At 40.4% G+C, this 14,945-nt stretch overlaps 1 protein-coding gene across 3 annotated transcripts in view; it reads right to left on the bottom strand.

Moving 5' to 3' along the window:
- VPS8 (VPS8 subunit of CORVET complex) overlaps window positions 1-13,242 on the bottom strand; it is a 236,563-nt gene extending 223,321 nt beyond the window's left edge. For all 3 annotated transcript variants that reach the window (XM_024244828.3, XM_054553099.2, XM_054553100.2), the window contains exons 1-2: window positions 13,157-13,242; window positions 491-736 (exon numbers count right to left, since the gene is read on the bottom strand). In XM_024244828.3, the coding sequence (XP_024100596.3) occupies window positions 491-643 (153 nt within the window). In that variant the 5' untranslated portion in view covers window positions 644-736; window positions 13,157-13,242. The remainder of the gene's footprint in view (window positions 1-490; window positions 737-13,156) is intronic.
- Between the last annotated feature and the right edge of the window lie 1,703 nt (window positions 13,243-14,945).

Below are 14,945 nucleotides of genomic sequence, written 5' to 3'. Positions count from 1 at the left end.
TTATCAGAGTGTTGTGAGAGTTGTGAAGCTCAAATGACAACATGAATCAAATTGTTTCATAAACTGTAATGGATCATACAAATGAAGAGTAACGTTATCTCACAAAACTATACATGTGGGAGGCCAAGAAGGGAGAATTGCTTGAGTCCAGGAGTTTGAGACCAGCCTGGGCAACATGGCGAGACCCTCTCTACAAAAAAATTAAAAATTAGGCGGGCGTGGTGACACACACCTGTGGTCCCAGCTACTTGGGAGGCTGAGGTGGGAGGATCACTTGAGCCCAAGAGGTTGAAGCTTCAGTGAGCCATGTTTGCACCACTGTACTCCAACCTGGACAACAGAGTGAGACCCTGTATCCAAAAAAAAAAAACTATACACAGACTCTTATTAACCCATGCAAAAATGACAGACTTAGAGTCTCTGGGTCACAAAGCATACTCTAATCTACACTGGTTAAACATTATCACTTGACAGAAATTGAAATTTTTACCAGATCATTTTTGAACTCCAGTTCCTTGTCCAGATCTATGTAAGAGAATTTTGAAAGTGAAGCTTCTAGATTGAAAGACTTATTCAGCTCTTCTTCACTCGTCTTGGCACAGAGGCTCTGTTCCACATTTTCATGGTCTGGTTCATTTTCCATATTTACTTCTAATAACAGTATTCAGTCCATCACAGCAAGTGTTTTTTTGTTTGTTTGTTTGGCCTTAGCTCACAAAGACCTGAATGATTATCTCTTTTCAAAAAAAGAAAAAAACAAAAACAAAACAAAACAGTATCATTTAGATTTCCTCCTTGTCAACTGGACATTCCAAAGACTTACTTGGTCAGATTTCACCTAAACATCCGATTGCAGGCAAACTGAAATTAACAGTGGGGTACAGGGTATGTTATTAGGAGAGGTTTTCAATGAGAGCATAAAGGAGGAACAGCTAACTTGGGCTCAAGGACTTTGGGAAGTGGCCCGCCACCCAAAGTCATGAAACTGGTGATAGTGATAACTTAATAGGCTCAGCCACTAGACCTGGTACCAACTAGATTTATTTACCTAACAGCATAAGGGTAAATCGGTGCCAAAAGCTGCAATTAATGCCTTCCTTACATTCCAAACTCCAGGGTAGTGCTCCAGTTCCCCTGGAAATAAGCATATAAACCAGTTTTGTTGTTGGCCTCTGCACAGGGCCACAGACGTCTCTGGGAGCTTAGCAGAAACACTGAGGATGAACAACTAGCTATTTAATACAACACGAGCAAACCTAAGGGTTCAGATCTATTAAAGGAAACAACAATGACCCCAAGATAAAATAATTCCATAGCCTACCACAGATTTCTAAAAACAGAGCTAGTCACAGAGAAACATGGACATTTTCAGAGAAAAATGAAATACTAAAGAAAACTAGAAACGTATACAGCTTTTTATTATTTCACAGCTCTAAATGATAGATCGCACTTATATCAAAAATCACAGATAATTTGGTTTACTTGCAAAACTGTCATTTTTAGAAAGCTAAAATATACTGAAAACATTACTGTAAGTTTAATAATTAAGTCTGCTTTTAAATGATTTTACTTTGTGTTTCAATTAGGCCACAAGTGACCCAACTTTAACAAGTCCAATTAGCTTTACCTATTTAGGATAAAGCAAAAATATGAAAACAGAAACAATGCCCTAATAATAATAAAGATCATTTTGTTTTCTAAACTAGATGTTTTTCACAGTACCAAACAACTGGCAAGACTCTCAGTGCAAAGCTCTTTCAAACTACACACTGCCTTTAGTGTGTATAAACACCACTACCACCAACAACCCTTGCCCTTCAGTGAGCTTCTCTTAGTAAATTAGATTGTGTATGTTAGTAAAGACGGATTGTGCATGTTAGTGAAGGCAGAAAAAAAGGACTTGTAATTACTGAGCCACTTAATTTCTTTTAAGAAATGGAGTCTCACTATATTGTCAACGTGGCCTCCAACTCTTGGGCTCAAGCCATCCTCCAGCCTCAGCCTCCTGAGTAGCTGGGACTACAGGCATGTGCCACCATGCCTGGCTTGAAATAACTAATTTTTTAAAAAGTGAACTGAGATTAATTGTTTTTAAACAATATGCTAAAAATTCACTGACAATTTTAACTAATGAAGCTCATTATTTTAGTACCTATAATTAATTTCACTTCCTTTGATGTTTCATTTTTATCATATTAAAAGAAATGAATAGTTACTTTGTATAAATCATGGACTCATGAAACTGACTTTTCAAGAGCTGAAACCAACTATTCTAGCTATTACACTATTTGGTATATTACCAAATACAGACTAATTTCTTTCACATGCTACAGAAAATGGGTTTTCTGTTTATAGGGTTGTGTCCTAATAAAACACACACTATCAAACACATTCCTAGAACACATAACTGAGGCCACTCTTTGCCTGGCAACATTTTAAAGTTATCTTTCCAACATCAGGTTCTAAATATAGGGCTCCTTTCGCAATAACCCAAATGCAGTAGCAATACTAATGTTTATATGCGTTTCTTCAAAGACCTTAGCTCATGACAAATTACTTTTTAATAAAGTCTTTCAACTCCTATTTGTATCACTAAGCAAAAATGGTTGCAATTATTTAACAACTATTTACAAACATGCACAATCTAATTCATGTTCAGTGGTTTCTAAAGATAGTTATTAACTTTTATTCTTATACATTTTTCAAAAATAGTGGGAAAGACCATACAGGAAAATAATATTTAACTGATTTAATAATCTAAAATGTTTCATATTTTATATTTGTCTTTCCAAAATAACTCAGAAAGGAAAACAATTTTTTCCAGCTCTTTTTATCTCATATCTGGAGTTATTAAGAGGTTCCAAGACCATATAACAATTCAGCATCTGTGAACCCCAATATCACACTGAAGAAGTGTCAGGTGATCAGGCACTCCCTGAAGACATCATCCCGCCAAGCTACCCTACCCCGTTTCTGACCTTCATTTCACTGAGCTCCTTTTACCGACGTAATGTGGTGGCAAAGTGGAAAGAACACAAGCCAAAGAGTCTATTAAACTCAGGTCTGCTGTTGTGGCCACTTTTCTTAGAAATGACCAGGAAATAATCACTTCTCCCCACCCCTGACCCCCCAAAAAATAAAATAAATCAATCAAGTCTGAATCTGGATTTTATGAGTTCCTATCTGTGATCCCGGTTAATTTACCTTTTCTGAACCTCTCTATTTCTATATCATTAAAGTGGAATATTGTGGACATTTGTGTTGTTTGCTCAGAACAGCGTCTCTTGTTCTGGGAAGGGCTCCTTCAAACCATGTGTTCTTGTAGAGGCTGATGGTCAAAAATCCCTTAGTAAAAGGGATTATGTGATAGCCAGAGTCTTTCACCAGGATTCATTAAAATGGAACTGATGAGGAAGAGGTATTTCCATTGTTCTCTATACAATGAATAATGTGGCTGAGCGGATCCCACACTCCCCACCCAGCTCCCTTCTGCAGAAAAGAAATCATTCACTTAACACACACCTAAACACTAAGCATCTGTCACTGGAGATGTACCTCTATTGATAGAACTTAGGTTCTAGGTACAGATTCTCTAGCAAGAATGAAACCTATCTAAAAAAACGAAGTAGAGACTGGGCACAGTGGCTCACACCTGTAATCCTAGCACTTTGGGAGGCCGAGGCAGGTGGATTTCCTGAGCTCAGGAGTTCAAGACCAGCCTGGGCAGCAACATGGTGAAACCTCGTCTCTACTAAAATACAAAAAAAAAATTAGCCAAGCATGGTGGCATGTGCCTGTAGTCCCAGCTACTCAGGAGGCTGAGGCAGGAGAATTGCTTGAACCCGGGAGGCGGAGGATGCAATGAGCCAAGTTCGCGCCACTGCACTCCAGCCTGGGCAACAGAGCAAGACTCCGTCTCTGAAAAAAAAAAAAAAAAAACAAAGTAGAGAAGAAAGTTCTGACACTATTCAAGCCTCAGATTCTAGTCTTCTATGAAGTTAGCTCTGCCCATAGCCTTCTGGCAGTTTGGCTATATAAACCAACATATACTCTCCCAACTTCCCCCTTTCTTTTAGCACTTAAAATTGAGAGTCCTGGCTCTTATAAATGCAACTACCTACTTTGCAGGGCTCCTGTGAGGAACAAATGATATGACTATAAAGCATTTAGAATAATGTCTGGACATAATTTTCAACAGATATTAGCTATTATATTTAAAACCTCAAAATTTTCAAATTTTTCTAAAGTTAAAGATTCTAAAACAAAATCCAGTATTTTTGTAAAGGTCTAGCCAGTGCTAAGCATATCAGAACGATATCCTGGATATTACAGCAGTTCTTCATGAGCTGAATGGTAGGGGTTTTGTCTAAGACTAGTACAGCCCCCACCAAAGCAATAGAGACACTTAATAAAAACTTTAATTATAACAGAAGTGTCTTATTGTTACTAACTCATTCTAAAATCATGTTTTAGGTTTTTTTAACATCAACATTAGTCTATGCTATATTAGTGAAGCCAACTATGTCCCCTTCCCAAGTTCCTCTTCTGTTACTTACCAGCAATTATTCCTTTCTTTATTTTAGTCAGTAAGTTTTTCCAACTCAAATAGACCCGATGAGTCAAAAGGTCATCATGCTCAGATTTTTTTAAAAGGAGAGTTCACATGAGCAGCTTCTGTGAATTTTTCAGAAAGTACCTGAGCTGGGCATCTACTGGTGGTATGCAGTATGAGGATATCCAACAACGCCAGTCCTAATTCCCAGAAACTATGAATATGTTACTTGATATGGCAAAAGGGATTTTGCAGGTTAAATTAAGACCTTGACAGGAAGGTTATTCCGGATGATTTGGGTGGGTCCAATGTAATCACAAAGGTCCTTGAAAGTGGAAGAGAGAGGCAGAAGAGAACGCCAGAGAAAGAGATGTGACAGGAGAAGTAGAATCAGAGAGACACCATGTCACAGACATTGAAGACGGAGAACGGGGCTCAGGAGCCAAGGAGGCAGGCAGCCTCTAGGAGCTGCGAAAGACAAGGAAACAGATGGTCTCCTAGAGCCTCCAGAAGGACTGAAGTCTTGTCTTGACCTCTTAATTTTAGTGAGACTGGGGTCAGACTTGTGAAGTACTGAACTGTAAAATAAATCTGCATTGTTTTATACCACTAACTTTAAGGTAACTTACGGCAACAATAGGAAATGAATAAACAGTTGATTCTTGAACAACACAGGTTTGAACTTCAAGGGTCCACTTACAGGTGGGTTTTCTTCTGCCTCTTCCACCCAAGACAGCGAGACCAACCCCTCCTCCTCCTCCTCAGCCTACTCAACGTTTAGACCAGGATGAAGGCCTTTATAATGATTCACTTCCACGTAATGAAAAGCAAGTATATTTCCTCTTCCTTAGAATCTTAATATCTTCTTTTCTCTAGCTTACTTTATTGTAACTAAATACAAATGACACACAAAATGTGTGTTAAACGACTGTTAATGTTATCACTAAGGCTTCTGGTCAATAGTAGGTAGTAGTAATAAAGTTTCTGGGGAGTCACAAGTTGTACTTGGATTTTCCACTGGTTGAGGGGGCAGTGCCCTTAACCCCTGCATTGTTCAAGGGTCAACTGTACTAATAAATATAAGTTAATTTGTTTCTGGTCACATATCCAACATTCTGAAATATTAACCCTTCCCTTGTGGGTTGGTGTTGCCCATGTGCTTATTAAGCAGGCCCTTCATTCCAATATATGCACCAATGATGAAATGCTTAATATATGATGCTTAATATTTCACACTTGATACCGATCCTGCTTCAGCTATCCCTTAAATGTTATCCCAGTAAAAGGCTGATAATGAACTACTCATAAATTCCTGTTGGGATGCAATTCTACAACTAGTTCTTCACCCAACCATCGTGTGAGCTAGTGTTTTTATAGTTCTTAAGGGGATGCCATACCAGACAGTACTTGCACATAACAAAACAGGCTACATGATTTCTTAGTCTTTCTTAGAATGAAATCAGATTAATCTAATAGGAAATATATGTCATGGAATCTTAATTACCCAGTATGCTGTCCTCTTCTGAGTGCTGATAAACGAGTATTGTAATAGTTCAGACATAAGATTATCTGACATCTTGATAATTCTGTTATTTCCTCTTAATTGTTGTTCCCAACCAATTAATAGATTCAAGGACCATTAAAAAAAAGATATGTGCCATATACACAGCAATGACTTAATTATGACACTGGCTAACTGAATAAGAACTCTAGAATGTGTGACCTATATTAGTCCAAGTTAAACTTGCACCAGTTTTTTTTTAAGAGATGGGATCTTGCTATGTTGCCCAGGTTAGCCTTAAACTCCTGGCCTCAAGCGATCCTCCTACTTCACATCTCTCAAGCAGCTGCAACTACCAGCCTGTGCCACCATGCCTGGCTTTTCACCAGTTTTCACCTTGACAAACATTTATTCCTAACTGTTCTCAAGTTCCACGATCCTGTTTAATCCTGACATTCTTTTCCTCCTAAAAGTGTCATATGAGATACTTTTTCACATTACAATGAAATAGAATCAAGTTTTTATTTACTATATAATGCTAGAAAAAAATCACAAAATCATGATACAGTAACAACATTACATGCAAATTTTATTTTTGGCCTTCCCAATCCAAGCATTTCTCTTCATTCCTTTGTTTTGTTTTGTGGTTTGTTTTGTAAAGGGAAAAATAAAACGCAATGGTGGGTTAACTTCTATTAGTTTTCTATTACCTTCTGGCAAATGGACTTTTTTTTTTTTTTTTTTTTTTTTTTGAGACAGGGTCCCCCTCTGTCACCCAGGCTGGAGTGCAGTGGCATGATCTCGGCTCATTACAATCTCTGCTTCCCAGGCTCAAGCAATCCTCCCACTTCAGCCTTCCAAGTAGCTGGGTCTACAGGCGCACGCCACCATGCCCAGCTAATTTTTTGAATTTTTCATAGAGATGATGTTAGCCAGGCTGGTCTCAAACTCCTGAGCTCAAGCCATCTGCCCGCCTCAGCCTCCCAAAGTGCTGGGATTACAGGTGTAAGCCACCATGCCCAGCACAAGTGGACTTATTTTTAACAGATTCCCAATGCCTCCAGGATAAAATCCCAAATTCTAAGCCTGTGACTCCAGATATCACACGAGCTGATCCTTCTGCCTCCTTCCCTTACAACTGAATTTATTATTTTTGCACTGAGTCCTTCATGAATAGCTTCCACTTTCCCTCCATGTCTGCTCAAGCTGATTCACCTTCCCTTTCATTTCCTTTCCTTTTTCTCTACATTTATCTAAATTCCTTTCTTCCTTCTGGGCACTGTTCAAACTGGATCTGCCTATATGACCTCTTCCTTCCCTAACCATCCTCTGAATTCAGAAAACATGTCTTCTTTTAAAACAGTGGCTTGGCTCTTTCCTCATGCTGATTCATTAGTTAATTAACCATGTGACTATCTATTCTCCCCAGCTATATAATAAAAATGGGGCCACTCTCCTTTGAATATTCCACATCACTGGGCTTACTGGCTTGCATAGCTAGGTAGACATTCGAAAAATGTTTGATTAACATAGGAACTAGGAGAAGGAATAACATCTGTGTTGCAAATTAAATCTATCAGCATTATTACTTGTAATTGTTAAGCTCCAGAGGATATTATTTGACTCACAGCATATAGAAATCTATGCCATAATAAGTAAGCCAAGTTATAATTGAATACTACTTATATGTAGTCAAGCTTGTCAACCACTTCAGGTCACATTTATCAACTATTGGCTAAAACTTTGCTCCCTTAGAAAGGCCTTTTTTTGCCCTGCTCAACTAGGCTATGTTCCCTGTTAATATGCACCCATAACATCATTCTCCTCTTTTACTACACTTACCACATTGTAATCATTTCTTCATTGTCTAAACCGCCATTCCTTGCCCCCCGTTGGAATGCAGGTTCCATGAGAGAGCAAAGACCAGATCTGCCTTGTTCACCATTCTATTCCCCGTGCTGATATGACACAGTAGCTGATCAATCCACCCATCTACCCATCCACCCATCCCTCCCTCCCTCCCTAGGTAAATGCCCAAGCAAGACTGCCTCACTGGCTTCCAGAATCTCAAATAGCAGTTCTGGTCATGTAATATAAAGTATGGTTAGTTACACTACTCCAAAACACCTCCATCTGTGCAAGTTCCATTCTTTGCATCTAGGAGAGATATTTTTAAATCATTTAGCTCATTTATAACATGATGCAAATCCCCCAATCTCAGATGTTTTATGTTCTTTTACGTTAATTCAGCTTAGAGGCCAAGATGAATACAGTGGAAATGTACCAGACTTCCGTTCAATTTACAGGATTTCATCTATTATCTTCAGCAACGGGAAGGAGAGAAAAAGAAATGATTCGCATAGAGCCAGAGACTCTGCACGCCTCCACTCAATAACTTCTTGCTTCACAGTGAGCACAGAACAGGAGATGGTCAGCTGCTGTTCTATGTCTCAGTTCTCACATGCCTCACACCCAAGCAATTCACGTCACCTGTGCTCAAAATAACAAACGCCATGCAGTTCCAACATGGAAAAACAAGATCTGGCCGTATGGGCCTTCCTGAGAGACCCACCGCTTGTCAGTCTCTGATATGACTCCCTCTTGGCGTACTTTGAGGGTACTCAATTTCACCTTATTCATGGCCTTTAGATACAGACCCTATTTAGAGCAGCATTACTATATACTGGAATGGGCTGCTTTACTTGACCCTGGAATTTCTTTCCAAGAAGGCACATTTAGGTCATTGTAGCTCACAGTGCCAGAACTGCCACAAAGAAAAAGCCCAACCCTCTGTTTCTCTTTCTGTTCTGTTGGTGAATGTCTAAATGAGGAGAGTGATCATAAGTACATACGGATTAAAAAATGTTAAAAAGAAAAGTAAGGGGAAGGAACAGTGCCTAAGACCTTCCTGTATACAGTGCTAAGTTACTGCTATGAATTGTCAGACACAATCAGCTCCAGTCTAGAAAAGAAAAATCTAATCCCCTATCACAATATACAAAACAATAATATGAACTAAGTCTACAAATATCTAGATAATGTAGAAATTCTAACTTTATTGATCAGTTTTATATCGATATGTGTATGAGGTAATCAGTGAAATAAATAACAGAGAAAAATGATCACTTCCAGCTTCTATAATACTTCTATAATACTGTCTATAATACTTCTATAATACTGTCTCCACTATCATGAGAATCTCTCTTCTCAGATCCACTTCAGCTCCAAAGAACTCCTCCTAAAAAGCACAAGGGCCTTGTGTAGGCTGAAATATATTCCCTTTTCTTCTTCACATAACTGATGCAGGTAAATTCTTGTAAGTTAAATGCGCAAAAGACAGGATTCCACTTAGGTAAAGGCTGAGTAGATGATGGCCTTCTTTATTAACCGTCATCTCAATTTCTCTTTGTTAGGCGTCAAGAAGGATGTAGAGTCACGACAGATTTATTCTGTTCTTTTTTTTTTTTTAAGAGCAAGAAGTAACTGGAAGCATCTTGCTGAATTGCAAAGGAAAAAACAAAGGTTAAAAACACCCCAGCACCTTTGCTATCTTTCCTGGAAGGCAACTGCTTCTCCTCCATTCCAACCATGTGATTTTGGTGGTACTGCCAATCAAGTACCCTATCTGCCTAGCTAGGGGAGCAGAAGAGTAGGCACATCACATTCTTGTGTCCTATCTGGCCAATCAAGGTCCTTCTGGAATTGTAAATCCTAGAGGTAGGAGATTTCTCTTTACTCTGGGGTGCTTGATCTTGGATGACATTAACACTGGAGTCGTCTGCAGTCACATCTTTTATGCATTTATATACGGTCATGTGCCCCAAAAAAGACATTTTGGGTCAACGACAGACCACATATACAACCATGGTCCCCTAAGATTACACATAATGGAGCTGAAAAATTCCTGTAGCCCAGTGATGTCATAGCTGTTGTAATGCAATGCATTACTCATCTGTCTGTGGCGATGCTGGTGTAAACAAACCTACTGCACCGCCAGTAGCATAAAAGCTAAGCACATACAATTACGTGCAGTACATAATACTTGATAATAAACTATGCGCCGGTTTATGTATTTGCTATCCTATACTTTTTATCATTAGAGTGTACTCATCTACTTATTTAAAAATTAAAAAATTAGCTGTAAAACAGTTTCAGGCAGGTCCTTCAGGAGGTATTCCAGAAGGCACTGTTATCATAAGAGATGACAGTTCCCTATGTGTTACTGCCTCTAAAGACATTCCAGCAGGACCTTCCTGACTCTGTGTAGGCCTAGAGTAATGTGTGTGTTTGTGTCTTAGTTTTTAAAGATTAAGATTTTTTTAAATAGAAAAAAGCTAACAGAATAAGGATATAAAGAAAATATTTTTGTACAGCTAATTGTACAATGTGTTTGTATTTTAAGCTAAGTTTTATCACAAAGAAGTTAAAAACTTTTTAAAATTAAAAAGTTTATAACATAAAAGTTACATTACAGTAAGCTAAGGTTAATTTATTATTGGAGAAAGAAAAATTTTTAATAAATTCAGTGTAGCCTAAGTGTACAGTGTTCAAAAAGTCTACAGTAGTGTACAATAATGTCCTAGGCCTTCACACTCACTCACTACTCACTCACTGCCTCACCCACAGCAACTTCCAGTCCTGCAAACTCCATCCATGGTTAAGTGCCCCATACAGGTGCACATTTTTTAATCTTTTAAACTGTATTTTTACTGTACCTTTTCTATGTTTAGATATACAAATACTTGGCCATTGTGTTACAACCACCTTATTGTGTTACAACCACCTACAGTATTCAGTACAGTAACATGCTGTGCTGGTTTATAGCCTAGGAGCAATAGGCCATCCCACATAGTCTAGGTGTGTAGCAGACTACACCATCTAGGTTTGTGTAAGTACACTATGATGCATGCACAATGACAAAATTTGCCTAACTACACATTTCTCAGAACATATCCCCTAACTGTCCCATGACCATAACAGGACAGAATGAGGCTTGCAATTACAGTTGCAGAGGAGATAGGGAACTGGGGGTTACTGGTCCTTTGCAGAAAGGGAGAGAGACACAAGTACTCCATCACTGGAGTCACTGGATTTAGTGATACCCCAGCCCCTTCCAGGTTTGGAGCCAATAAATCCCTTTTAGCTTAAGCCCATTTGAATTTTCTGTCACTTGCAACAGAAATATCTTTGACTAAAAAAAGTATAATGCTATTACAGTAAACCTAAGAAATTCATAACAGTGAAAAATCCAACGCAAAGCTATATTTCCTTGCTAAAACACACAACACATTTAATAATGTCATACAGCGTGAAGATAAGTCAAATATTCATTCAAGATTCAGTTAAGAATACAACAGTTTGATTTTACCACTATGTACAGATGACACCTACAGCTGTGGATCAAGAGAACATACGATCTAAACTCTATGAAAGCTATCAATAGATCCAAAGTTAAACACACTTCATTAAGTTCAAAAGATCTTACTTCTCATTCACATACATAACTGACATTTGTGTCACACTGGTTGAAATGTCAATGGAATAGTGAGATACAGCTAAGAATCACCAACATGTCCCAATATTCTGGAAGACAGAAAACATCCATCTGCTGACAATGGTCCAGATACGAAGCAAAAATATTAAATATAAAGAAAAAATCAACATATTACTCTCTTAGAGCTCTGGAAAGAATTTTCTCACATATGCCTCTTTGACCATATAAAGCCCAGTAGTTCAACGAATTTTTTTTCCATTTATCTTTATTGCATATTCTATGGAACAGGCCAGCTATTGCCAGAGGATTCAATACCTATTCTGTGCTTAAATTTAACCATGAGCAAACCCATGTCTTACACAAACATATGCAGATTGTCCATCCACATTTATATGAGATATACCTCATACCCACACAGGCAGACATAGACATACACAGACAATTAACATGTAATTATCTCCCAAATGCAGACATTTGGAATAAGGTTAAGCACCACAAGCTAACATCCATGCTTGTTTTCCTTGGGTTTTGGGGTTTTTCAGTAGCGGAAAGTAGAGTATGGTAGAGGGTGGATGGTGCAGAGGCCAGAAGCCTTCCTATTCATTCTAACAAGAATCTAAGAAGTGGAGGGGGCCTGCTTATTTAAAGAAGGCTCCCCAGCTAGCCATTCCTGATAACCCACGGCCATGGAACCTCTCACCGATCCTACCTCCTCCCACCCTATCCTCCTGTGAAGCACCCCCATTTTGTACACCCAGACACTCTGAGCAGCTGTTTCCCTCCTTCCCCAGCTGCCAAGCACGAAGAACTGGCCAAGGCACAGGAGTAGCCTCGAACTTCAGAGGCCCACCTTTCACCCTGCTGCCCTCACTCTGGTGCACAACTTGCACGTGGAGACAAACTGGAACCAGCCTCACAGGGTGCGCACCGATCCTAAGAGGTGGACACCCCATCAAAGCCTCAGGCTCAGGCACCCTGATATCAGCCCCTGGAGGATAAAGGGGTCCACACCTGTTTTCCAGGCCCGACAGACGGGCTACACACCTGTTCCGCCCGGGAGTGGGGAGGGGCATGACACCCGACGCCTAGGCTCACAGTCGGGGGGGCGGGCGCGCCAGTCCCTCAGCCTAATTGTCGCACGACTGTAACAGGACAGAATGAGGCCTGCAATTATAGTCGCAAAGGAGATAGGGAACTGAGGGGTTACTGGTCCTTTGCAGAAAGGGAGAGATACACAAATACATCACTGGAGTCACTGGATTTAGTGATATCCCAGCCTCTTCCAGGTTTGGAGCCAATAAATCCCTTTTTACTTAAGCCCATTTGAATTTTCACATTCATTTGGAACCAGTAAGTGGAAATTGCCCGACCCAGTTCCGGGCCAACGTACGACACGCCCCTCCACTCGAGAATCAACCCCGCCCGGCCCGTGGCTCGGGTCCGGTTAGCCCGTCAGGGACTACTCTGTTCGCTCCCCGAGGTCGCGCCGCTGTCGCGCGGGGAGGAGGCGCCGAAGCTCAGAGACGTGTCGCGCGCTCTCCTCCTACCCTGAATACGGCCCCTCAATCCTGTCTCCTCCCCACGGGCCCGCTCTCTGGAAAGTCGTTACCTGAGCTTGCTGCCATTCCGGCCCTGGACCGCCGGCCCACGTGACCGCACCCCCTCCTCTATCCTCACGCACGCGCACTACCTACCGCTACGAGCAGCGCTTCCGTTTTCCTCCTCGCACTGCTCCCCCTCCTGGGCGGTCCGCGCCTCTTCACCACGCCCCTATTTAAAGGGCCAGAGATACACTGTCTTCCCCCACGGAAAAAATGGGTGATTCACGTCTTGAGGACCAAGAGAATGGAAACGTCGAAACAGTAGCGCAGAAAAATAAATAGCAGTCCTTGAGGTGAGAGGAGAAAGCTCCTCCTTTAAGAAAGTGAAATTACTTGCAGCCAGACCAGAAGGAAAGTTGATTCCCTGCCTTCTGGAGTTTGCAACCAGTAAATGTTTTTTACCTTTTTTTTTTTTAAAAAGATGAACTCAGAATTGACAATTTATTTTGTCAAATAAGGACAATAGGCACACACATACTAAAATACCAGCTATTATCTTCTAATATATCATCAGTATTGCTCCCCAAAATACATCTTAACACCAAAAATATAGGAGAAACATAGTCTCAAATAAAGGAAATATCTGAAAAATGAACAAAAACGTATGCTTATTTCTCTTATCGCTCCTGAAGAAAGGTGAAAGCTAGAACAGACTGGTTTCTAGGGCCATCACTGTAGGTAACATTAGCCCCAGGACACAGATTTTAGGCCTGCTGGGGGCTATGGTCAAGAAAATAGGAGGAAGAACACCAGAAGATACTCTTGGAAGGAGATACAGAAAATACTCGGTTGGGCAGACATTTTTGAGCATCAGCTAGGTTCACTAGACTTCTGGGCCTTCAGAAGACCCGAAGGTGGGTAAGACACCGCCCTGCCCTCCAGGTATTTATTTTCTAAGAATTCAGTGTACAGACATAACAAAATACAAGGCAGGCTGTTTTGAGTAATATAAAGAAAGACATTGAACCACCATTTTCAGATCACAGACAAGGGGAAAGGTTGAAACACTCAAGGAAGGATGTGGTATCTTGTCAGGGCCTTGAAGGATTTCAGTAGCAGAGAGCAGGGAGAATGCCCAGCTGAGGGAAGGGTGGGATCAAAGGCAGTACAAAGCAAGTTTGGGAACTAGTTATTGGCCTGATGTAACCGTGGTGTGGGCAGTGGCTTTCAACCTTCTTTTAATCATCCCTCACAGTAAGAAATATATTTCAGGCCAGGCATGGTGACTCATGCCTGCGATCCCAGCACTTTGGGAGGCTGAGGCGGGTGGTCAGGAGTTTGAGACAAGCTTGACCAACATGGAGAAACCCTGTCTCTACTAAAAATACAAAAATTAGCCAGGCATGGTGGCATGCACCTGTGGTCCCAGCTACTTGGGAGGCTGAGGCAGGAGAATTGCTTGAACCCGGGAGGCAGAGGTTGCAGTGAGCCAAGATTGTGCCATTGCACTCCAGCCTGGGTAACAGAGCGAGACTCTGTCTCAAAAAAAAAAAAAAAAAGAGATACATTTCAGCCATGGCCTAGTATAAAAATACACACAGTATGCGCATATGTGTGAATGCGCATGATTGATAGATAGATAGATAGATAGATAGATAGATAGATAGATAGATAGATAGATATGCTGAGACAGTAATTGCCCTTAGAATGTACAATGCAACTTTGTCTATTCTATTCTATTCTATTCTCTTTTTTTAAGTGCTGGTTACTTAATTCATTTCAGTACTCAGTGGTGATGCAGAGCAACCCCATAGTTTTAAGACATTGGTGTAGTGTGTGTTAGAGATGTGGTGGGCT

This window comes from Pongo abelii, chromosome 2 (assembly GCF_028885655.2).
Source record: "Pongo abelii isolate AG06213 chromosome 2, NHGRI_mPonAbe1-v2.0_pri, whole genome shotgun sequence".
Taxonomy (NCBI): Eukaryota; Metazoa; Chordata; class Mammalia; order Primates; family Hominidae; genus Pongo; species Pongo abelii.
The sequence above is the reverse complement of the archived record's forward strand: the minus strand, read 5'-3'. Positions and strand labels throughout refer to the sequence as shown.